Raw genomic sequence first — 26,478 nt, 5'->3', positions numbered from 1 at the left:
ACTTTATTGGAAACGCCTACCTTCTACTTCCACTCACTGGCCATTTTATTGGAAACACCTACTGTTCACTTCCACACACTGGCCACTTTATTAGAAACACCCATCTTCTACTTCCACTCACTGGCCACTTTATTAGAAACACCTGCCTTTTGCTTACACTCACTGGCCACTTTATTGGAAACACCCACCTTATACTTCCTCTCACTGGCCACTTTATTGGAAACGCCTACCTTCTATTTCCACTCACTGGCCACTTTATTAGAAACACCTGCCTTCTGCTTCCACTCACTGGCCACTTTATTGGAAACACCTGCCTTCTGCTTACACTCACTGGCCACTTTATTAGAAACACCTGCCTTGTCCTTCCACTCACTGGCCACTTTATTGGAAACACCTGCCTTCTGCTTCCACTCACTGGCCACTTTATTAGAAACACCCACCTTATACTTCCACTCACTGGCCACTTTATTGGAAACGCCTACCTTCTATTTTCAATCACTGGCCATTTTATTGGAAACACGTTCCTTCTACTTCCAATCACTGGCCACTTTATTAGAAACACCTACTTTCTACTTCCTCTCACTGGCCACTTTATTGGAAACGGCCACCTTCTACTACCACTCGATGGTCACTATATTAGAAACACCTACCTTCTACCTCCTTTCACCTGCCACTTTAATGGAAACACCTACCTTCCTACCCCTACACCTACCCCTGGCTCCTATCACCACCACTGTAAAGGAATCTGAGTCTGTAAGTTTCTCTTGAACAGATCATTTCACACCAAATCGCTCTGAAAGACTTTGCTTACATTTCAACCCCTGAATTATGCAGGGATTTTTTACAAATAGGTGGATTTGCCCGTTCCAGTTGTGGCAGTATGACAATTTTAAAGAAAGCATTTAGCGAGAACATTCTCTGCAGATGTCAGATGCCTGATGTTTATCGTCTGGAGCCAGTTTGGGAGGATCTTAGGGATCATCTAGCGTGTTTCTCAGGAACTGTATTTATGGGCAGTAGGTGTGATTCCTGCACACTAAACCGGCACTCAGTTAAACCTGATCCTGATCACACTGGTCTTTTTGTTGCTGTTGAAACGCTGAGATAACTGCAGTCTGCAGATCTTATCAGCTTCCCATGTTTGTCGTGACTCACATTACAACGGTGTCATTCTTTAAATATTTGCTAAAAGCACAGAGAACAGACAGAAACACAACCCAGCAACCACCACCATGTAATTACTGAGCACTAATGCGCTTCTGCTTTATTTCCCCTGGATTATATCGTCCATACTGGACCTTTCAACACAGCATCGCCTGTCACTGGACACCAAACCCGCTCACACATACTTAAAGTGTACAAAGGTATCTGAGACTCCTTAAAGCGATAGCGCAAAATGCTAATAATGCTGAAAGCTAGCAGCCTTAAAGGAACTCAAATCCTCGATTTTGTTATTTTGTTCATTTTATTCATTTTTAATCTTAGTAGCATGACACACTCTTAAAAGTGGCCACTTTATTGGAAACGCCTACCTTCTACTTCCACTCACTGGTCACTTTATTAGAAACACCCACTTTGTACTTCTCCTAACTGGCCACTTTATTGGAAACGCCTGGTGTGAGTGTGGTTCTTATGTATAGACAGAAAGTTCTGTAGAACCATGAACACTTAAAGAACCAGTAGCATGCTTAAATGGTTCTTTGCATGATGAAATGGTTCTTCAGATCCGTGGAGAATGTGTTGTATATGGTTTCACATACAGCCTTTTTGCAGGGTTCTATATAGCAGCTTTAAGGGTTCTTCTTTGTTACAAGATTGATATCCTAACAACAGAAGAACGCTTTTCAAAGCTGTTCTATATAGAACCATCTACAGCATGGAAATGGTTCTTTGAGTGTTCATGGTTCTATATAGAACCCTTCAAGATCCGTCATTTTTAATAGTGTAAATGGTTGTACACAGAACCTTTTTGAAAAGGGTTCTATAAAGCTCCAAAAAGGATTCTTCTATTGTTCCTATAGAAGAACCCTCTTCAAAAAGGCTCTGTATAGAACCATCTACAGCACAGTCTCCATCAATCTGAAGAACCCTTTCCTGATGCAAAGAACCCTTTAATCACAAAATGGTTCTTTGAGCATCCATGATTCTGTATGGTATCATTTTCTTTACTAAAGAACCCTTGAAGAACCATCATTTTAACAGTGTAATTGGTTCTACACAGAACCTTTTTTTTTAAAAAAAAGGGTTCTATAAAGCTCCAAAAAGGATTCTTCTATCGTTACTATAAAAGAACCCTCTTCAAAAAGGTTCTGTATAGAACCATCTACAGCACAGTCTCCATCAATCTGAAGAACCCTTTCCTGATGCAAAGAACCCTTTAATCGCGAAATGGTTCTTTGAGCGTTCATGATTCTGTATGGTATAATTTTCTTTACTAAAGAACCCTTGAAGAACCATCATTTTTAACAGTGTTGATGGCTCTTCACAGAACCTTTTGAAAAGGGTTCTATAAAGCACCAAAAAGGATTCTTCTATTGTTTCTACCTCAAGCTTGTAACAATGGAAGAACCCTCTTCAAAAAGGTTCTGTAAAGAACCATCTACAGCACATTCTCCATCAATCTGAAGAACCCTTTCCTGATGCAAAGAACCCTTTAATCGTGCAGATGGTTCTTGGAGTGTTCCTGGTTCTATATAGGACCATTTTATGTACTAAAGTACCCTTAAAGAACCATATTTTAAGAGTGTACAACTTTTTAAAAAATGGTTCTATACAGCACCAAAAACTGTTGCAAGCTTGACGTCATAAACAACCCTTTTCGGTGCTACATAGAAACAAATACAACATATTCCCCATGATCTGAAGAACTATGCAAAGAACCATAGAGTGTTCATGGCTCTATATAGCTCTGTCTTTACTAAAGAACCAGCACATGGTTCTAGCTAGCCTGTTAGCTAACTCGCTAACTAGTCTTTTGGCCATACAGTGTGAGAAACCACAGAATCGAGTCCGTTAGAGATACGGAACACGTTCCCACGGTCTGAGGCCAGCATTTGAGGACTTAGCCATGCAGTTAGCATCATGCTAATTGGTGGGGTATAAGGTTCCATCACTTGTTAGCTACATTAGCCTCGTAGCTGCTAACGAAGCAAACCTCGGGAACCAAACACTCCTTGGCTGATTGACCACGTATGGCCTAAAGTGGGAAACTGTGCACATTTATTTGTTTTCGCCAAACTATCACTTGAACCCGCCCTGTGTTCCTCTTACCTGTGAGAAGTGTGAGCTCCTGCACCTGTTCTCCGCCTCACCTGTTCACCCGGACCAGACTCTCCTCGTCCACCTGCAACCCAATCAGCAGGTGTAGCGTTACACACCACAAAAGCAGGCGTGAAGGGAAAGAGCGGCCGAGGATAAACGAGCCTGACTCAGTAAATAATACCAGCCTCGTTCACACAGCGGCCTCGGTTTCCTCCAGGAGACAGACTCAAACCCACCCTCAGAACCCGAGACGTGTGTGTGTGCTGTGATGTACGCTGACCAGGCATAACATTATGACCACCTCCTTGTTTCTACACTCATTGTCCATTTTATCAGCTCCACTTACTGTATAGGTGCACTTTGTAGTTCTACAGTTACAGACTGTAGTCCATCTGTTTCTCTGATACTTTGTTAGCCCCCCTTTTACCCTGTTCTTCAGTGGTCAGGACCCCCATGGACCCTCACAGAGCAGGTACTATTTGGGTGGTGGATCATTCTCAGCACTGCAGTAACACTGATGTGGTGGTGTGTGTTGTGCTGGTCTGAGTGGATCAGACACAGCAGTGCTGCTGGAGTCTTTAAACGCTGTGTCCACTCACTGTCCACTCTATTAGACACTCCCACCTTGTCAGTCCACCTTGTAGATGTAAAGTCAGAGACGATAGCTCATCTGCTGCTGCACAGTTTGTGTTGGTCATCCTCTAGTCCTTCATCAGTGGTCACAGGACGCTGTTGGCTGGATATTTTTGGTTGGTGGACTATTCTCAGTCCAGCAGCGACACTGAGGTGTTTAAAAACTCCAGCAGCACTGCTGTGTCTGATCCACTCAGACCAGCGCAACACACACTAACACACCACCACCACGTCAGTGTTACTGCAGTGCTGAGAATGATCCACCACCCAAATAGTACCTGCTCTGTGAGGGTCCATGGGGGTCCTGACCACTGAAGAACAGGGTAAAAGGGGGCTAACAAAGTATCAGAGAAACAGATGGACTACAGTCTGTAACTGTAGAACTACAAAGTGCACCTATATAGTAAGTGGAGCTGATAAAATGGACAATGAGTGTAGAAACAAGGAGGTGGTCATAATGTTATGCCTGATCGGTGTATACATGTATATACAGTATCATTACAATAAAATAAATATGGAATATTATGTATGGAAAATGAGGCTCCTAACAACCACCTGGAAGAGCTGGTAGACCCCCAAAACTGCCCCATCAGATAAACAGCACTTAAAGCTCTCATCTCTGAGAGAGAGGAGAAAATCAAGCTGCTTCAGATCTGAAAACATCCACAGGTGTTTCTGTCCATCCTTCCACTGTGAGAAGACGACTCAGCGCTGTGGGTCTGAAAGGATGTGTAGCTGATCAAGAAGAACCTCACTGAGAAAAGGAGATGGACACATCAAACAAAGCAGCTGAACGATGGACTGACCACCCCAGAGTCCAGACCTCAACACCACTGAATGTGTTTGATTACTTCAGAAAATGATCAACCAGCTTCTAAGAACTTTGGAGGTGTGTCTGCAGATTCTTTGAGGAGCTGAAAGTGAGTCTCCTGAAAAGAATGGAAGCTGGAATAAAGGTGAAGAGTGACTCACTGACCACTGAATAACTGATAGTAGATGTAGCTGCTGAGGCTTCTGGGTGATTTTCAGTTAAATATATTTTTTCTGCTAATCATTATTAGTTTAATCCTCTTCTTTTCCAAACTAGTACTAAATTGAAACTCTTTCGGTCCAGTAGGTGGTTTAAATGTTTGATAGGTTTGATTGCTGACATCACAAAAAGGGGATACAAAGGCGACCTTTGGCTTTTTCCCAACGCAGCACTGTCAGTGATGTTTACACCTGATAATGTTTTCCTTTAAATAAATACCAGGTTTTGTTTGTTTGTTTATTTCATTGACAAACAGTGCTTCATTAATCTTCAGTGTGCTGATTGATCCACTCTGCGTCTCTGTCAGAGTCAGGTAAGGTCAGTCACACACACACACACACACACACACAGGCACGCTGAGGTCAGTGAGGTGCAGCTTTACGGCCTCAGGGCTGTAGACAGCACAACCACAACAACCCCAAGCAGATCCACTCAGAGGTAGCCTGCACCGCTAACTGGTAATAATGTAAAAAAGGGGATTTTTCCCACCTAAACTTCTTTATTGTGTTTTAATATGTTGTCTTTTGGTCTTTTGGGTCATTCTATAGAAACGTCCATTTTTGTGTCCCTAGTGTTTACAGCTATATTACTCTTAAAAACATGTTGGGGTTACAATTTGTTTACATTTTAAAATAAACCAATAAGTTATTTTAACAGTTACACCTTCTTGAGCCTCAATTCAGCAATATTGGTTTTTAAATCAATCATATAGAATTCCAAGCACCACAGAAGAGCTCGTCCCCACAGTCATGTGTGAAGACTGAGGCAATATTTTGAGGTAAAAAAACATGTTTTTCTGCAATTTTAACTACAATAATCTATACATGACTATGGGATATATACATTAAATGACACAAAGAAAACAAATGCTAAATAAATATTATAAAATATATAATGAAAGCTCCCTAGGAGTCGTGTCACTGGTGTTACTGCGTAACATACAATCTCTAATTTTGAAATAAGTCACACTGATGACATCACTCGACTTCCTTTTACCTGTTTTCTGAGGATCTATGAAGAAAAGCACATGATGAGTCCACTGTGTCTTTCAGTTATCAGAGATTTTCTCATTTAGCTCATGATTTCATATGAAGCTTTTAGTTGATGTCACTGGTGTGACCGACTTTATTCTGAGGAAACTGTGAAAAAATGGAATATAAATGGATTAAATTCCATATTTTAGTGGATATTCCATGATTGACAACGTGTGTTTTGATGCTCTGTAGCAGTTATTTTGTAAAATGCATATTTCATTAAAAATGTCTCTGGTGTTCCCTTTATGATGTGTGACACCAATGAGGATCAGTAACACCAGTGACTCCTATGGAGAGACAGAAAAGTGGACGTTTCTGTAGAATGACCCTTTTGTGTTGCAATATATACAGTTGAAAGTCATCCTGGTGTCAAAATAAACTTGTTTACCTTGTTAGTTAACATTCCTCATCATCACATCATGTCATATCGTATAAAAGACGACATTCTCGCTGGTCTGTAATCTTTCATCAGAATGGAAGGACTTTTATACAGCCTCTAAAATGCGTTCGGATTTTTTATTATGTCAATGTGCAACAACTGGGGAAAAATAATGTTAACCAATAATAAAATGTTTCACTGCCCCTCAAAATAATAATAATAATAATAATAATAATAATAATAATAAATCAAGAGCAAACAACAAGAAACAACAACTTCAAACAATAACAACAACAATAATAAAAATAACACAATATAAACAGCAAACAACGGCAAACTAATAAGGATAATGACAAGAAACAAGAACCAATGACAAAACGACAGCAACAAAAATTATAATAGTAATAAACTATCAACAGTAAACAAAAAGAAACAACACAACAACAGATACAAACAAAAACAACAACTATAATTATAATAATAATAAGCAACAAGAACCAATGACAAAACAACAGCAACAAAAAAATGATAATAATAATAAATTATCAACAGCAAACAACAAGAAACAACAACTACAAACAACAACAACAACAACAATACTACTACTACTACTACTACTACTAATAATAATAATTATTATTATTATTATTGTTGTTGTTGTTGTTGTTGTTGTTGCAATGATTAGTATTATTATTATTATTGTTATATTGATCTGAGGCCTAACAGACCTGCATGACTATTAAAGTTATTAAAATACTATTAAAAGTATTTTTATTATTCTCCAGCCAAATACGGCCAGGAACCGCAGTAAAGTAGAGTAAAGTAAAGTAAAGTAAAGTAAAGGAAAGGAAGCTGTGAGGGCGCTGGCCAATCAGATCTGTCCTCCAGCGCCATCCTCTGACTCGTTTTCGAGAAACGCGAATGTACATAATGGCCCCGCCGGCGCTCCGTAGTTGTTTACACGGTGGAAGCGCGGCGCCGCGCGGTGAGAAAGACAAACCGGAGACGCGGTATTTAGCGAGTATTAGCGCGATTATCATTAATATCACTGATAATATCACTGCTAACGGCGGGCAGAGAGGAAACTAACTACAGCAGTGACCGAACTACTCGGAGTGTCCGAGTCGCGCGGACAAACAGGACAAACAGTCTGAGGAGTCAGAGTTACAGTCAGAGTTACACTCAGAGTTACTGTCAGAGCAGAGCAGAGAAGTTTACTGACCGCTAGGAGCTTACTGACCTCTGAGATTCCAACCGCTGCTGAACCTTCAGCCAAGATATTTAACCGTCCAGTCAAGATACAGCTACAAGCAAACTCTTTAGCTGAGATATTTGAGCTACTGACCGCCCAGTTGAGAGTTTTGAACAGCAACTGACTCTTTAGCTTGAGATATTTGAGCTACTGACTGTCCAGTCAAAAGTTTTCAACAGCAGCTGACCCTTTAGCTGAGATATTTAAGCTACTGACCGTCCGGTCAGGGTCTACTAGCAGCTACAGACCCTTTAGCTGAGATATTTAAGCTACTGACCATCCAGTTGAGAGTTTTGAACAGCAACTGACTCTTTAGCTTGAGATATTTGAGCTACTGACTGTCCAGTCAAAAGTTTTCAACAGCAACTGACCCTTTAGCTGAGATATTTAAGCTACTGACCGTCCGGTCAGGGTCTACTAGCAGCTACAGACCCTTTAGCTGAGATATTTAAGCTACTGACCGCCCAGTTGAGAGTTTTGAACAGCAACTGACTCTTCAGCTTGAGATATGTAAGATATTGACCGTCCGGTAGAGATTTTTCAACAACTACTGACTCTTTAGCTGAGATATTTAAGCTACTGACCGTCCAGTTGAGAGTTTTCAACAACAACCGACTCTTTAGCTTGAGATATTTAAGATACTGACTGTGCAGTCAAAAGTTTGCCACAGCTAATGACCCTTTAGCTGAAATATTTAAGCTAGTGACCATCCGGTCAGGGTATACTAGCAGCTACAGACCCTTTAGCTGAGATATTTAAGCTACTGACCGCCCAGTCGAGAGTTTTCAACTGCAGCTGACTCTTTAGCTAAAATATTTAAGCTACTGACCGTCCAGTCAGGGTATACTAGCAGCTACAGACCCTTTAGCTGAGATATTTAAGCTACTGACCGCCCAGTCGAGAGTTTTCAACTGCAACTGACTCTTTAGCTTCATATATTTCAGCTACTGACCGTCCAGTAGACATTTTTCAACAGCAACTGACCTTCAGCTGCAAAATGTAAGCTACTGACCATCCAGTCAAGGTTTACTAGCAGCTACTGACCCTGTAGCTGAGATATTTCAGCTACTGACCATCCAGTTGAGATTTTTCAACAACAACTGACTCTTTAGCTTGATATATTTCAGCCACTGACCATCCAGTCAAGGTATAGTAGCAGCTACTGACCCTTTAGCTGAGATATTTAAGCTACTGACTGTCCAGTCAAGATATACAAGCAGCGACTGACCTTCCAGCCACGATACTAACATAAATACTGACCGTTCTGCTGTTTACAGACTGAGTTGCCCTCAGTTTGCTCTTGGCTGGGCTCTGACTTTATAGACTCGTCTGTTACTGATAACCCGTCAGCAAATAGACTTTAAATACTAGCCTTTATAAAACGTTGAACAGGTGTGGACCGTCTGCCATCGTCCAGTTTGACATGTTCAGACGGCCCGTATCGTTCAGTGTTCTAATAAATAAGACTCTGTCGAGAGTGTTTCATGCCAGTGCCCATTCAGAAGCGGTCAGTCGGAAGCTCCTGTCACTCAGAGTGATCCCTCTGCCTCTAGCTGTCCGTCAGCTCTCCTGCATAACTCGGAGAAAGGTGGACTACCTGATGTCCTTGCAGCCAGTTCCAGAGAAGACCACATCCGGTGGTCAGCAGGAGCCACAGGCAGAAAAATCCAGCACAGCGGTCAGAAAAGAACCCAAAGCTGGTGAGGTGATATACAGGTGGCTTATTCTTACTGTCACTTCCACAAACACAGAATAATTACGTTCTGACTGCACATTTAAACATATTAAAGTACTAAAACTTTCAGAACCTACGCATTATTTTAATAGTAGATACTGAATAAATTATGGTAGTCACTGAATAATTTGTAGTAGATACTGAACAAATTATAGTTCTTAATCATATTTAGTCAATACTGAATCATTTATGATAGTTACTGAATAAATTATAGTAGTTACTGAATAAATTATGGTAGTTACTGAATAAATTATAGTAGTTACTGAATAATTTATGGTAGTTACTGAATAAATTATAGTAGTTACTGAATAATTTATGGTAGTTACTGAATAAATTATAGTAGTTACTGAATAAATTATAGTAGTTACTGAATAATTTATGGTAGTTACTGAATAAATTATAGTAGTTACTGAATAATTTATGGTAGTTACTGAATAAATTATAGTAGTTACTGAATAAATTATAGTAGTTACTGAATAAATTATAGTAGTTACTGAATAATTTGTAGTAGTTACTGAATAATTCGTAGTAGTTACTGAATAAATTATGGTAGTTACTGAATAAATTATAGTAGATACTGAATAATTTGTAGTAGTTACTGAATAAATTATAGTAGATACTGAATAATTTGTAGTAGTTACTGAATAATTCGTAGTAGTTACTGAATAAATTATAGTAGATACTGAATAATTTGTAGTAGTTACTGAATAATTCGTAGTAGTTACTGAATAAATTATAGTAGATACTGAATAATTTGTAGTAGTTACTGAATAAATTATAGTAGTTACTGAATAAATTATAGTAGTTACTGAATAAATTATGGTAGTTACTGAATAAATTATAGTAGTTACTGAATAATTTATGGTAGTTACTGAATAAATTATAGTAGTTACTGAATAATTTGTAGTAGTTACTGAATAATTCGTAGTAGTTACTGAATAAATTATAGTAGATACTGAATAATTTGTAGTAGTTACTGAATAATTCGTAGTAGTTACTGAATAAATTATAGTAGATACTGAATAATTCGTAGTAGTTACTGAATAATTTGTTGTAGATACTGAATAAATTATAGTAGATACTGAATAATTTGTAGTAGTTACTGAATAATTTATGGTAGTTACTGAATAAATGATAGTATTTACTGAATCATTTATTATAATTACTGAATAATTTGTAGTAGTTGAATAATAATAATATGCCTACAGTTAAGACGGCCGTGCTGAGATCAAACGGACGCCTGCAGCTTTCATATCAAACAATCCTGCACGACTGACACAGTAAAAAATACTGTGTTAACACACTTACACATTCTGTGGTTCACAGGAAGTAAAAAGGAGAAGAAGGTGAAAAAGGTGAAGAGTCCTAAAAAAGCGCGTGGGCGAAAGCAGAGAGAGAGAGAGTCGGAGTCCACGGAGAGCCTGCTGGCTGAGCTGCCCTTCGCCAGCACAGAGATATGGAAGGAGCTCGGCTGTAAGTAAACTCAGCTCTGCAGTGGGTGAAAGTGAATGCGGTTGAATTGCACCCATCAAATAGATGCGTCACAGTGCAGTGATGCCTTTCCACACTCCTGTGGCCACATAGAACAGTTAAGTGTTTAACTCAAGGTAAATCATTAAACGATCACTTTAACCTTTTCATCTCCTTGAGACCACCAGTGGTTCCAAAACGCACTTCGTCATATTCTTCATAACTTTCATATTTCATAAGCTACATTCTAAAGGTGGGGGTCATATGAGAGCTGTAACTGTCTTCTTTCCAGTCAAAATAGATGGGTGATGTCATTTTAAACCCTTACAATAAAAGAAGCTGAACTTTTCTACTGAAAGTCGACCCATTTTTCCACAAATCTGGGCTATAAACTATAAACAGACGGCGTCTCTTCAGTGATCTGCTCTGTAAACATTATTTAGATAAAATAATACAAAGAGCGTCTAAGATTTTTGGCTTTCAGTAGTAAATTGTAAGCATGTAGCAACATGTTTATGATCATAAAACATGTTCTGTTCATTTGGGGGGAGCTTTTACAAAAAAAATCAATAAATAAATAAAATAAAAATGTACATTTATTTCATGCAGTTACTCAATAATTTGCCTTACAGTTTGGTCATTTAAATTCAGATGGAAACACCAAAATATACCCTGGTGAATAAGAGGTTAAGGCTACGTTCACACAGCAGGTAAAAGTGGCCCAAGTCTGACTTTCTCACCAAATCCGATTTTTTTGTTTGGCTGTTCACATTATCTTTTAAATGTGACCTATAAGTCTGAACAGATCAGCTCCTAAACTGACCACATGCGCAAAAGAACAGAGCTTCACGCTCATCGAGAGGTAAACAGTCATGACGGCCAGCGAACGCCAGTCGCTCCCGCAGCTTCAGTTTCGTCTTCGCCAGCATCACAGGAGCGATTATGAAGTTCCAGTGGTTGACAGCTGGACTCATCACCCACAGTGTGTTTGGGTTTGCCGTAAAAGGGCGCGTTACTCAGCCACGGCCACTTCTTTGGTCCGTGTCCTCCGAGTCTTTTAACTGTTCTTTGACGCTGCAGCCTCGGGCTCCTCCGGCCGCGCTCGGCCGTTTCGTTCGAAACCTCCTCCAGCACGGAGCGGCTCGATGAGTCTCTTCTAATGGTACAGAAACATCAGCCTAAATGTTTTTGAGCCTCAGCAGTGGGAAATTATGACGAATGTCGAGTTGGATTGACGGAAACGTCGCATGAATTCCAATCTGGCTGTTCAGACTGAGTCGCATTGCCGCAGATCGGATACGAATCGGATTTCAGTACCACTTATGAAAGCGTCTCAAATCGGAATTGAAAATGTCAGATTCAGTGTTTATCTGTTCACACTGACACACAGACACACATCTGTGTCACAGATGGAGGAAAGAGATCAGATTTGGGCCACTTTTACCTGCTGTGTAAACGTAGCCTCACGTCAACTGTAAACTGTAAAGTGTAAACTTCCAAAAACTGAAACGTAAACCCAGTGTCTCGAATTCAGTTTACAGTTTAATCGTTTTTACCACTAAAGTGTATCCCTGAAGAGACTTTACACAGCTTACTAAGGTAAATAGAGAATTCAGCGCGTTTCATGGCCGCCAGTACACACTGTGAAGGTTTTGACTCGTCTTCTGACAGCAGGAGAAAGAACACGTACCTTTTAAACATCGGGATGAGTTCACCGAGCGGCTGCCGTCCCCGGTCCTCTCCCAGGTGAGAGGTTCATCGTTTTCATCAGCGTGAGCATCGTAGAGCGACAGACGGACACTCCGAGAGGACCAGTGCACCCCTCAGCCTTCGCTGATTTGGTACCGAGTGTTTTCACGTTGCCAAGTGATGCTAGGATCGTCCTAGCACTGCAGCTGGGCGCCGTATTCAGATCTGGCCAGCTGGCCCGTTGTGTGTGTGAAGAATGCGCCTGTTGTCTTTTCTTACGGTCGGTTTAGACTTGATTTCTATTGAGATTTGATGACTTCTGCGGTTTAATGGGTCTTTAGTGAGGAGATGAACGCTGGAATACAGAGATGGCGATGTGTGTGTGTGCTTTTCAGTCGCTGGTGGCGAGTCGAGCACGAAGAAAAAGAGAAAGAGAGCGGAGAAGGGACGAGTGGAGAGTGAGGAGGACGGAGAGAAGGAGAAAAAGAAGAAAAAGGGCTCCCCTCGGCCCAACTACTTCGTCTCCATACCCATCACCAACCAGAAGGTGCGGCTTTAGCATGAGCTTCGCTCATATATACTGCTCAACAGCAGTGACGACGACAACAACAACAATTCAATGCCATCTTAAATGTACTGATACCTTAAATCAACCGCCATATTAAATTCCTTGCCACCTTCGTTTTACTGATACCATAAATACACTGCCACCTTAAATGTACTTATACCTTAAATCCATTGCATCCATACATTTTATGACGTCTTAAATTTACTGATACCTTAAATTCCCTGCCACCTTAAATTTATTGATATCTTAAATTCACTGGCACCTTAAATTCCCTGCCACCTTAAATTTACTGATACCGTAAGTGGACTGCCATCTTAAATTTACTTATACCTTAAGTGCTCTGCAACAATTAACATTAATAAATAACAAATGACAATAATAATGTTAGCGTTGATATAATATTGGTTTAATATTAAATATTAATAATAATACAGCATAAGTCATTATTAATTACAATTTTAGAGGTAATAAACAATATTTCTTGTTTAAAATTATTATTGGTACCATTATTTTTACTGTTGGTGTTCAAAATATAGTGCAAATAAAATAAATCAAAAAATATTTTTAAAATAACTAATTTTTGTTTAATATATATTTATTATTGTTTATGTTACTAGATTTCATAAAAATATTATTAATTGTAAGTATAATACAGTTTCTTGTATTACTTGCTTAGTTTATTTATTTATTTTTTTTAACTCAGTCAAGAAACTGAAGCTGAGAACAGGTTCACTGCAAAAAATGGTATCTTGTCAAGTGAACTGATCTAATATTTCCCATTTTCAGATGGATGTGCACTTATTATAAGGTTATCTAGCTTTTTTCCAGATTCTTTTTTTGCTTCTTTTAGGTCATTTTATTAAATAAAATTATCTCACTATACTGGGCAGATCAGTTTTGCTAGTTTCAAGCACATTTCTTACAACAAGCATACTTATATGCCAACATAGTGAGATTATTTTACCTAATAAGATTACTTAAACAAGAAGTAGAAATGTCTAGAAATTATCTTGAATTCAGCTTATAATAATCTCAACAGGTGAAATATTAGATTCATTGAATATTTAAGATAATTTTACTTGACAAGATGCCATTTTTTGCAGTGTTGGCTTCTACAACAGAGCAGTGATCCAAAAATATACCTCAAAATCCACCATGAACTGCTCACAGTCCTCTGACTGTAACATCACTTACAAACTGTAGGTAGGTCTTATACATGCTATAGATGAAGCATGGCCCCATTAGTTAGCTAAATTAGCCTCTTAGTTCCAGTGTGAAACTAAACAAGCAAACTTCAGACACCAAACAGTCTTGGCTGATCGACTGCATTCGGGGTAAGAGTGGAGGAAACTGTGAGTTTGACTGTATTCCTTTTATAGAAGGCTGAGTATGTGTGTGTGTATCAGATAAAGCAGGCGGTGGAGGAGCTTCAGGCAGAGATTCTGCAGAAGGAGCCTCGTCTCTCCAGAGCTTTGATTCCTGTGGGCACCCTCCACATCACGCTGCTCGTCACACACCTGGCCACACCTGAGGAGGTGCACACGTACGTACTCACCCCTGCACACACCACTCACACAGCATCATGATCCCCTGAGCAGAAGAATGTTTTTTTGTTTTTTTTATAGGGATGATTTTGATTTTTGTTTTATTTCATTTGTAATTGAACTTATTTCTGAGTCTTCCAGCTGAAAGTATTGAAAGTACTACACATATATATATCACTGCTGCCGGAAGAAAACCTCGTATCTCCAAAATGGTAACTTTACAGGAGAAGGAAAAAACATACTTTACTTTTTTTTTATTTTTTTTTTTTTCAATTTTTACCCGATTTTCTCCCCAATTTAGTCGTCTCCAATTCCACCCGCTAGTTAGGACTCCCCCAATCACACACGACGCTATCAGCGCTAGGAGCGTGAGGCTAACACAGTCTTCCTCCGAGACCTGTGAAACCAGCCACCGCATCTTTTCGAGCTGCCGCTCACGCAACGTCACTGGACAGCCGAACGCGCTCGGAGGAAAGCGCCAACCGCCAGATCTGTTACGTCAGCTAACAGACGCCTGCGCTGACTAGCATCGCGCTGACTGATGGGGGGAGAAGGAGGGGGCCATCCCACCCACCCAGAGAGAGCGAGGCCAGTTGTGCTCTCTCGTACTCCCGGCTACGGATGGCTGTAGCATCACCAGGGATCTCCTGATGACAGGGCCAACGCTTAGACGGTTGCGCCACTCGGGAGCCCACACCTACTTTACTTTTAATGTAAGTCAATGGAACCAGACTTTTTTCCAAGTCATTTTGGGTCGTTTCTTTTGGTCCATTCATCATGAGATTTACACACAATGTAAAGAACAACAGGCTTTTTCAAAATATCCCAAAAACTGAAAAACATAAAATTGGAGATAGGAGGTTTTCTTATGACAGTAGCGATATATGGCAGCATGTTCTAGATTTTATTCAAAATCAAATGCAAATTTGAGAATGCTGATTCAGTTGTGTATTTGCAACGGCATTTCCAATATGAGTGTGCATTTCTAAAAATATTTTATTTGCAATTTTTAAATCACTTAAACCAACACAGCAGAAACAAAATGAAGCGCATTCAGGGTCAAACACAAGGCCCGTGACACAATCCTCCTCGGCCCGCAGAGGTATTTTAATTTTCTATTAATATTAGCCTGTTTTACGATGCACTGCACTACAGTCCCCAGCATGCACTGCTGTCCTGACCATTGAAGAACAGGGTAACGAAGTATGCAGAGAAACAGAAATATATTTTATTAGCTTTGATTTTGATTACATAAATGTAAACAAACTGACCTGTCCTTCCTCGCTTGTGCTTTCTAATTTACAGCATATATAATGTAATGTAAAGTATTATACTAAAGCAGTCAGCCACGAGAGGCCATGTGTTACTGCGATTGTATCACGGGGAAGGGTGTTGTTAGGCACGACGTGAAGCAGAGTAAAACTCCCTACCCTGTGATAAAATCACTGTAACGCATGGCCTCAAGTGGCTTATTGCTTTTATAAAACGGCGGCCAACATGAAATATGATTAAAAACACACTTTTTAAGACATTAATTTAAGTTATTATTAATAATAATCGACATCAACAAGTATTCCGCCATGAAATGTAGTTCCTTTAGAGTACGGCATCATTGCTAAGCAACCATGGACCACTGAATGAACGTTCCGTCGCCCATCGCTGTGTATTGCAGTCATTTCGTGAACTTTTTGTCGTATAACAATGAACATGTGATATCACAGCACTGTTCAGGGCAAAAACTTTCGCTTTATAAGTACTTTTTGGTCACCAAATTACCATCACAGTCTTATTTAGCACCAGTCCAGCGGTGCCCCTCTTCTCACACTGGGGCTGAGTCCCAAACGGCTCCCTGCTCCCTACATAGTGGACTACGTAGGAATTTATGTACTGGATCCTGCAGCACAACAGAGATAACACTGCTAAGAAACAGTCATTTGGGACTCAGACACATCCACACTCGATAAATGATGCACTGTTTGGCTGTAGAGGCTAAAACTTCGAAACTTTCATAGCTAGAACACTATTTAGGGAGTACGGAGCCGTTTGGGATTCAGCCTGGGATTGACGACTTCTGACTGAAACATGAACATTTGAAGTGTGTAAAACATTCAAGTGACATTTTTAGATTTGATACTGCAGTTTTACAGTTAATCACACTGTAAGTACTTTAATTCAGGCCTGTGATATTAATGATGGAGCTGTTTAGGCTGTTGGCTCTTTTAGCCTGTTAGCCAGCTGACCAGCCTGGTTCTAGTTAAGAACATAAGTTGTCAGCCCCTCAGTTTAAACAGAAAACAGGATCTACTTCATCAGTACAGTCGGTGCTCCATGTGAGCAGCATGAGAGTCAAAGGTTATTCCATAAACAGCACAAGGGTTTTTCGTGCCGTGGTGCTTACCACGGCTTCAGACGCGGCTCAGCTCAGCGGATTTTAGGACCGGAACCGTCGGTTTTATAATATGAGTTATGCATAAAGGAGGGGCGGCACGGTGGCGCAGTGGGTAGCGCTGTCGCCTCACAGCAAGAATGGCCTGGGTTCGATTCCCGGCTGGGTGACCAGGGTCATCTCTGTGTGGAGTTTGCCTGTTCTCCCCGTGTCTGCGTGGGTTTCCTCCGGGTACTCTGGTTTCCTCCCACAGTCCAAAACATGCAGTCAGGCTGATTGGACATGCTGAATTGCCCCTAGGTGTGAGTGACTGTGTGAATGTGTGTGTCTGTCTGTCTGCCCTACGATGGACTGGCGACCTGTCCAGGGTGTATCCTGCCTTCCGCCCAATGACAGCTGGGATAGGCTCCAGCACCCCACCGCGACCCAGAAGGATAAGCGGTTTAGATGATGGATGGATGGATGCATAAAGGATTAATACCATGTCATACAGTGGTTATGCAGGATGAATATGTAGAGTTGTGTAACAGGATGGCAGTGGTCTTCAGTTTGGATGGACCCTCGGACTGGAGTGTGTGTGTGCTGTGGTGACTCTGGTGGCTGAGCTGTGTGAGTGTGTGACTCCACTCCTGCTCGGTGCTCCTCCTGAGGGATTAACTGCTGTCTGTGTTTGTACTCAGTGCTGCAGCAGCTCTAGAGGAGATGCAGCCCACTCTGAGGGCCCTGCTGGGGGGGCGGAGCCTCACGCTGCCCTTCCGCGGCATTGGTCACTTCAGACAGGAAGTAGCCTTCATTCAGATCAACCAGGGGGAACATCTCAGCACCCTCAGCAGCATCGCAGGTAAACTTCACCTTTAATACTCATCACTCCGTTCTTCACCTTTAATACTCATCACTCCGTTCTTCACCTTTAATACTCATCACTCCGTTCTTCACCTTTAATACTCATCACTCCGTTCTTCACCTTTAATACTCATCACTCCGTTCTTCACCTTTAATACTCATCACTCCGATCTTCACCTTTAATACTCATCACTCCGTTCTTCACCTTTAACACTCCATCACTCCGTTCTTCACCTTTAATACTTCATCACTCCGTTCTTCACCTTAATACTCATCACTCCGTTCTTCACCTTTAATACTCATCACTCCGATCTTCACCTTTAATACTCATCACTCCATTCTTCACCTTTAATACTCACCACTCCATCCTTAACCTTTAATACTCATCACTCCATTCTTCACCTTTAATACTCATCACTCCATTCTTCACCTTTAATACTCATCACTCCATTCTTCACTGGTCTATCAATCCATTTGTTATCTTTAAATCTCTGTCACTCTCTTTTTTAATACTCATCACTCCATTCTTTACTTTCTTTACTCTTTCACTTCACATAAGCTTCCATTAGCTGTTAGCTGCATTAGCCTGTAGGTCCAGTGTGAAAATAACAGACACCAATCAGGTCTCGGCTGATCGGCTGCTGTCCAGGTGAGAGAGGAGAAACCGTCGCTAATTTGCATTAATTACGTTTTTTAAAATTCACCATTTGTCCCCAAACTTTTGATGGGCAGCGCGTTTATAATTACATCATTTATAACGGGAAAGAGAGACGAGTGGATCCTCTGTTCTACTGTGATCGACTGCTTTTCTCTCTGTTCAGTATCTGTCTACATCCCCTCCTCCCTCCCTCCCTCCCTCCCTCTCTCCCTCCCTCTTCCTCCCTCCCTCTCTCCCTCCCTCCCTCTCTCTCTGTCTCTCTCTCTCTCTCTCTCTCTCTCTCTCTCTCTGTATTGATTATCTCCTTGTCTTACATTAAAAGTGGAGGTGCGGTTTTAGACCTGTCTGTTCTGATCTCTAAATAGCCTCTCTCTCTCTCTCTCTCTCTCTCCCCTCTCTCTCCCTCTCTCCCCCCCAACCTTCTCTCTCATTGCTCTCTCTAATTTCTTGCTGTCTTTCTTTCTCTTGCTGTCTGTGATTTCTCTGCTCCTTGTTAACCATTATCTCTTTTTTTCTCTCTCTCTGTTTCTCTTCTCTTTCTTTCTTCTTTCTTTTTCACTTTCACCAATCCTTGCTGAATTCTCTCTCTCTCTCTGTCTCTTATTTTTCCTCTCCCTGCTGTTTCTCTCTCTCTCTCACCTTCTATCTCTTTGCTTTCTCTCTCTCTCTCTCTCTCTCTCTCTCACCTTCTATCTCTTTGCTTTCTCTCTCTCTCTCTCTCTCTCTCACTCACTCCCTCTCTCCTTGCTCTTTCTCTCTCTTTGCTCTCTCTTTCTTTCTCTCTCTCTCTTTCTTTCTCTCTCTCTCTTTCTGTCCTTCTTTCTCCTTGCTTTCTCTCTCTCTCTCTCTCCCTCTCTCCCCCCTCAGACTCGGTCAGAAGGGCGTTTGAGGAGAAAGGCGTCTCGTCTGGAGATCAGAAAGACTTCAAACCTCACCTGACCTTCATCAAGCTTTCTCGAGCTCCTAAACTGCGGCGTCAGGTGAGACTCGCTGGCTTTTCTGATCACTTCCTGATGACTGTTAAACCTTCTTTACCATCTATGATATAAAATTATGAAGTATGAACTGTGAATTTATTGTTTCTCGTTAAACCAAGTAGAGAAAATGTGTGGAAAGAGCAGATTGTGAACTTTCCGGTCTATATTACGTCGGGGTTCGATATTTTATTATGATTTGAATTTGATAACATTCTTTACATTTTTGACATCAAAACAATAAAAAAGTCAGAAGTGCTATGTAATTACTTATGTGATTATTTTTGGATAAAGATTGTGGTGAACTGACAGTAATAACTCTAGACTAGAAGGTTTAAGCAGTTTATTCCTGTGTTTGGAGTCAGACAGAGTGAGAGGAAGTTACGATAGAATAAAAGCTTGATCACTCTTAAGAGGGAAAGGGGAGATTTTAAACGTATGGATTCCGACTCCCTCATTAGCGTTGTGATATAGAGGGTCGAACTGTTTAGTTTACTAAGTAGCAGAAAAACACATGAATCAGTATTAAATGAATTTAGAGACTCTCTCGTCATCAGACTGTGTCAGTGAGTGTGTTTACATGCACTCAATAATCTGATCATGATTGGATTTCTGCAGTAATCTGATAATTCAAATGGTCATGTAAACATCACACTTTGATTTCTTAGATCAGAGTAACATTAAGAAATCTGATAAAGAGGCTGGATTTTAGCTCAGTAATCAGATTCTCAGTGCATGTGGACTCTTACTCTGATTTCTTTCGGATTTCTCTGTCTGAGCATGTGCGGAAACAGACCGTAAATAAGCGAGCAGCCTCGCCGCGAGACGCAGCAATGCGCTTTTGGAGTGATGATGAAACCGAGTCAGGTAAAGTGACTCAATGTTAAAAAAAAAAGCTGCAGCATGAAGTTTGAGTTTTTCATTATGTTTACGTTGCGTCTTCTTCTGTGAGTTTATTGGCTGGTTGTAAAGCAGAAATCTGATTACAGTCTGACTCATGTTGACCTGGAGTTTCCCCATTATCTGATTACTCAAGTGCATGTAAATGCGTTGATCAGATTACTGACAAAATCTGATTTTCTGCAGTTGTCAGATTATTAAGTGCATGTAAACACAGTGTTCAACATGTAAACAAACCTACATTAGCTGCTTGAATGAGGCTGAACATGGATTCTTGCTGGTAGCCGTAGACATGGGCGTAACGTTGTGGGCGTAACGTTGTGGGCGTAACGTTGTGGGCGTAACGTTTTGGGCGTAACGTTTGTGGGCGTAACGTTGTGGGCGTAACGTTTTGGGCGTAACGTTTTGGGCGTAACGTTGTGGGCGTAACGTTTTGGCCGTAACGTTTTGGGCGTAACGTTGTGGGCGTAACGTTTTGGGCGTAAAGTTTTGGGCGTAAAGTTTTGGGCGTAACGTTGTGGGCGTAACGTTGTGGGCGTAACGTTTTGGGCGTAACGTTGTGGGCGTAAAGTTTTGGCCGTAAAGTTTTGGGCGTAACGTTTTGGGCGTAACGTTGTGTGCGTAAAGTTTTGGCCGTAACGTTTTGGCCGTAACGTTTTGGGCGTAACGTTGTGGCGTAACGTTTTGGGGCGTAAAGTTTTGGGCGTAACGTTGTGGGCGTAAAGTTTTGGGCGTGGCGTTTTGAAAATCGCAGCGGAGGCGGATCGAGAACAAAGTACAAAACTGTGCTACGGGTGGGCGATATGACAGAAATATGATATCGTGATACTTCAAGACATTTTTACAATATGCATCACAATATTTAGTTTTTCTGAGATTTAATACTTTGAAACAGACAGAATAGAACCTGTAATGCGTCATATAGCAGTGCTATAAGTATATGAAATTAACCTACAGCTGCCAAGATTTTTCAGGGTTTTACAAATGATTACTGAGCTAAAATCCAGCCTCTTTATCTGATTTATTAATCGGATTTCTAAACTGGAGTATGGTGTTTACATGACCATTCGAATAATCAGATAACTGCAGAAATCAGATTATGATCAGATTATTGAGTGCATGTAAACGCACTCATTAACGGAGGGAGGCGGGACTCAAAACTGTGTGGAGAGAGAGAGAGAGAGAGAGAGAGAGAGAGAGAGAGTGGGAGGGAGTGAGCAGACGGATCCTCTCAGTGTGAGTCACCTTCATCTGCCAGCACACACACACGAAATACAGCTCAAACACACTCATCTGTTCTTTCTTTCTTTCTTTTTTTCTTTCTTTCTTTCTTTTCTCTCTTACAAACTTTCACTTTTATCCTTATTGGTCTTTAGCCTGCATTATTTTTACAAAATGACACTTTTGTTAGATTACATGAATACTGTGATTGGTCAAAAGGCTTATTTATGCGTCGTGGTGCATCATACAAGACGTCTGAGAAATTCAGTAAGTTCCAATGAAGAAAACAGGAAAAAAGGCTATAAAATACATAAAACAGTGAATAATCTACAAGTAGTGTCGAACATGTGCAGTACATATATACAATATACGTATATGCAGTATATATGCATATATATATAGATCAGGAGGTGAGTTGTGTGTGTATGTTGGAACAAAACCTCGTATCTCCATTTTTGTCATTTTTCAGTTTCTGACATAGTTTGTAAATATCTGTTGTCCTTTACACTGTAAATCTCATGATTAATGGGCCAAAAGAAACGGCCCAAAATGACATGGAAAGAAGTCTGGTTCCACTGACTTACATCAAAAGTAAAGAAGGTTTTTTTTTCCTTCTCCTGTTCTGGAGATACAAGGTTTTCCTCCGACAGCAGCGATACATATATATACAACCTCAATTCCAAAAAAATTGGGACGCTGTGTTAAAAGTAAATAAAAGCAGAATGCATTGATCTGCAAATCTCACAGACCCATATTTTATTTACAGTAGAGCATAGAACACATATCAGATGCTGAAAGTGAGACATTTTACCATTTCATGAAAATATCGACTCATTTAGAGCTTAATGGCAGCAACACATCTGAAAAAAGTTGGGACAGGGCCGTGTCCCACCTTTGTGTAGCATCCCCTCTTCTTTTAACTAAAGTCTGTAAAAAAAAAAGTGTGTGTGTATATATATATATATATATATATATATATATATATATATATACACACACACATATATAGTGTATTTTTCTCAGTAAAAATACACACAACAGAGTAAATATGAATAAACATAATAAACATTTGTCAATAACATCAGATTAAACACTACTAAACATGCAATCCTGTGCAGTGGTTTGTACCACCTGGTCAAATTCCAGTTTTACTTCTATGTTCATTTTCTAAGTGAATATAAGTTATTACATCTTCTGCATACTTTAATGCACAGTGACTGTTTATTTACTGAATTTAACATATTTTGAAAAAAAAAGTAATGGTACATTTTATATGTTATGTGTTTTTTCGCAAATATGTGTTAAGCTTAGCAAATATATAGAAATTGTGCACAAAAATAGCAGCAAGTTGTCTTTAAGCTGGTCTCTGTAGAGGATGTGTTCCATTATTTTCACTTAGAAAATAAACTAAGCCTGTCATTTGGGTGGGGGGTGTTCAAACTTCTGCACATCACTGTATATCAGTAAACAATACTTCTTCTGAAGTTTGGGGTCGTGGGGGGCGGGGCGGGGGGGCTGTTTTTGTGAGTTATTTTGAGCTGGTCAGATTCGCAGTACGTGCGGGTTTCGACCCTCTGACTGTTTGACGTGTTTGTGTTGAGTCTTCATATTCAGGATGGGAGCGACACACTCCTTAATCACACACACACACTTCCTGCCGAGGTTATCAGCCTCAACAGACGGGCCCCCCCAACCCCCGACTGTACAATATGGTCCTGGAGCGTCTGTGTGTCTGTCTGAGATCTGTCGTCTCATTTCTGTGTGTATTTCTCAGGGAATTAAGAAGCTGGACGCAGCTCTGTACGCCCCGTTCGAGCGGAGGGAGTTCGGTGAGGAGAGCGCGTGCACGCTGGACCTGTGCTCCATGTTGAAGAAGAAGTCGGCCGATGGATATTACCATCGCGAGAAGACGGTCACCTTCAGTGAGTACAAACTGTTTCGCTCAGTGTTTCGGCTTCACGTGGACAGAAGTGACCCCGGTGTTTGAGGATAGAGGTTTTTGTACGAATCTAATTGGGGTGTATTTAAATCACAGTGCTTTGATCTGAAAGTGACAATTCAGTTTGATTTTGGAACTTTAGAATAGATTTTATAATAGGTTTTATAATCAATTTATGATCAATTATAATATTTTTCAATAAAATATGTACAAATTTCTTGAGCAAAGTAATGCAGTAAGTGAACACATCCTCTACAGAGACACACTTCTGCGTACTTTAATACACAATTACTGTTTATTTACTGAATTTATCATATTGGGGGGAAAAAAAGACACAAAATGTGGCCTGTGAAAAAGTTATGGCACTCACTAAGCTGTTTATTCCCAGTAAAAAGCTTAGCGAGTTGTTTTTATCATCTATATTTGATTATTGTGTAAACAGTTCCACTAGTTACATTTATATATTCATATACTGTGTATTTTTTAAATACTTTTGTGAATTATAGTGACATATGATATATGATTCACTGAGTTGTTGCCTAAAGAATCATAATCAGATCAAATCACTGTCAGATTTATATGTCTAGTATTTAAAGTACCATTCAAAAGTTTGGAATCAACATCTTTCAGTGATATAAAACAAATCTGGTGGGAGATAAGCCTATAAAATGAGTCTAATGTGATGCTAGTTATAGTGAAGACACTGTGACTTCATAGGTTTCAGTTAATTAGTATGACACTACTCTCCTGTCCTGTTGTGGCTCCACAGCAGAATCAGATCTGTAGATAAAAATAAAATAATCCTCCTTTACAGTAAAATAAAGCTCTGCTGATCGTTCAACACAGTTTAACAATAAATGGTCTTAAACTCTGGAGTTAATGTAGAACTGCTGATTCACCCTTTAACCCTGAAGATCAGCGCAGACTGCTGGTCACCATAGCAACACAGACAACAGTCTCGCCTAGCTAGTAGCTAACGAAACGGCAAAGAGAGAGATTTAAGACGAACATCGATAATTTGGAGATGAATGGACTGATTAGTGTTTATAATCACTCCAGCTGGTTTCCTGATACGATTAATCTGCAACCAGAAACTGAAAAACACTGAAAAGTCGTGAAGTTGAAGTTTCTCATTCGCCAGCTTCTCGTTCGAATTTTCCAGTTCCACCTTAAATGGTGCCGCAGTTATGTTCTGGCACCTCAGGCACCATTTAAGGTGGAACGGGACGATTTGAACAAGAAGCTGGAGAATAAGAAGCGACTTCAGCCTCGTAAAAAGTCGAGACATTTTACAAGAAACTGTTCTACTTGAAGTTCTAGAATGAAGGACAGAACTGTTCTAATGAAGCCCATATCCAGAATGAAGTTAGAAGAAAATTAAAATCCAGAATGATTCATATTTCCAAAGTGGTGATCAGATCTTGACGCGGATGTTAGTTACAGTATATTATTTAATAACGTTGCTTTGTTCCCAAAGTACTTTTAACTCCTCCGAGCATGACCGTCTTTTCCAGTGAACCGGTTCTTCTCAGAATGTGTCCAAAATAAGAGCTTTAGTTTGGTTCTCTGGGCTTCGAGTGAGAAGTGGGGCTTGGTTTGGTCTAGGATCCATTCGTTTGCTTTCTTTGATGATAAAATACACTGCACTTATAAAAAAGATGGTTCTTCAAGGGCTCTTTAGTAAGGAAAATGGTTCTATGTAGAACCGTGAGCACTCAAAAAACCCTTTGCATGATTAAAGGGATAATGAAAGGGAGAGAAGAGAATGTAGAACCTTTTTTGAAAATTGTTCTGTATGTCACCCAAATGGGTTTGTCTATTGTTACAGTGTCAAGCTTGTAAGATTTGAAGAACCCTCTTGGGTGCTATATAGAACCCTTTTCAAAAAAGGTTCTTTATAGAACTGCTTATAGCACATTCGTTCGCATTCTCCATCAATCTGAGGAACCCTTTCGTGATGCAAAGATCCCTTTAATCATGCAAGGAGTTCTTTGAGTGTTCATGGTTCTACATGGAACCATTTCCCTTACTAAAGAACTCTTGAAGAACCCTCTTTTTTAAGAGTGTATATAATCTGCAATGTATAAGCTGTTGTTGAATAAAATAACGAAGTTACTATGACGGGTGATTCCAAACTTTTGACCGGTATGTGTGTCTGTAGACCTGCAGACTCTGCTTCAGTGCGGTGGTTCGGTTTTGCAGTTCATTTTCAAAGCAGGTTGGTTTCCTCGTGTCCTCCATCGTCTCTGTTGCAGGAGAACAACTGATATTGTGCCACAGATCCTCGCAGAACGAAGAGCGATGTGAGTTTTGGTGAAGACGAGTTTGCAGTTGTTTTAGTTTGTAAATGTTTTGCAACAGCAGAAGAAAAAGGGTCGTTACAGTCAGAGTCACCGTCAGCGTCTGATTCTGAATAGCAGATACTGACAGTGCTGAATAAAACACTCAGCGTTTGGACGGCTTACTTGTTCAGTGATTCCCTGCTGAAAGCTGTACTTCACTTCATTGCTTTTGTGGTTTTTATTGTAGAGTTTTTCTGTAATGAGGTGGAAATGATGTGATAACTGGAAGACCAGTTGGCCGAAACATGTAAAACAGGCAGATTCATAAAAACGGACAAAAGAGAACGCAGAGCTAGAAACACTGAGTGCGTTTACATGAACTCAGTAATCCGATCATAGTCAGATTTCTGCAGTTAACCGATTATTCAAATGGTCATGTAAACACTATAGTCCAATCTAGATATCTAATTAAGAAATCTGATAAAGAGGCTGGAATTGATCAGATTTCTCAGTGCATGTGAACTCTTACTCTGATTTCTTTCGGGTTTCTCAGTCTGAGCGTGTGCGAAAACAGACGGCAGTGAGCAGCGTTTAACACAGCACCCGCGAGACGCAGCAAAACACGTTTGGAGCGACGCTGAAACCGACTACATTCTCGACGAAATGAAGAATGTAAATAT

The 26,478-nt window shown here is 40.3% G+C and overlaps 1 protein-coding gene across 3 annotated transcripts in view; it reads left to right on the top strand.

The window, feature by feature from the left end:
• Positions 1 to 7,258: 7,258 nt before the first annotated feature.
• LOC118803712 (A-kinase anchor protein 7) overlaps positions 7,259 to 26,478 on the top strand; it is a 58,944-nt gene continuing 39,724 nt past the window's right edge. For 2 of the 3 annotated variants that reach the window (XM_036564196.1, XM_036564195.1), the window contains exons 1-7: positions 7,260 to 9,289; positions 10,651 to 10,797; positions 12,879 to 13,030; positions 14,458 to 14,594; positions 17,662 to 17,822; positions 19,350 to 19,462; positions 23,352 to 23,499. In XM_036564196.1, the coding sequence (XP_036420089.1) occupies positions 9,013 to 9,289; positions 10,651 to 10,797; positions 12,879 to 13,030; positions 14,458 to 14,594; positions 17,662 to 17,822; positions 19,350 to 19,462; positions 23,352 to 23,499 (1,135 nt within the window). In that variant the 5' untranslated portion in view covers positions 7,260 to 9,012. Of the gene's footprint in view, positions 9,290 to 10,650; positions 10,798 to 12,878; positions 13,031 to 14,457; positions 14,595 to 17,661; positions 17,823 to 19,349; positions 19,463 to 23,351; positions 23,500 to 26,478 lie in introns of all 3 variants that reach the window. The other variant, XM_036564197.1, reaches the window with a different exon arrangement.

This window comes from Colossoma macropomum, unplaced genomic scaffold (genome assembly GCF_904425465.1).
Source record: "Colossoma macropomum unplaced genomic scaffold, Colossoma_macropomum, whole genome shotgun sequence".
Classification (NCBI taxonomy): Eukaryota; Metazoa; Chordata; class Actinopteri; order Characiformes; family Serrasalmidae; genus Colossoma; species Colossoma macropomum.
Note: the sequence above shows the minus strand (reverse complement) of the source record. Positions and strands in the feature narration are given on the sequence as shown.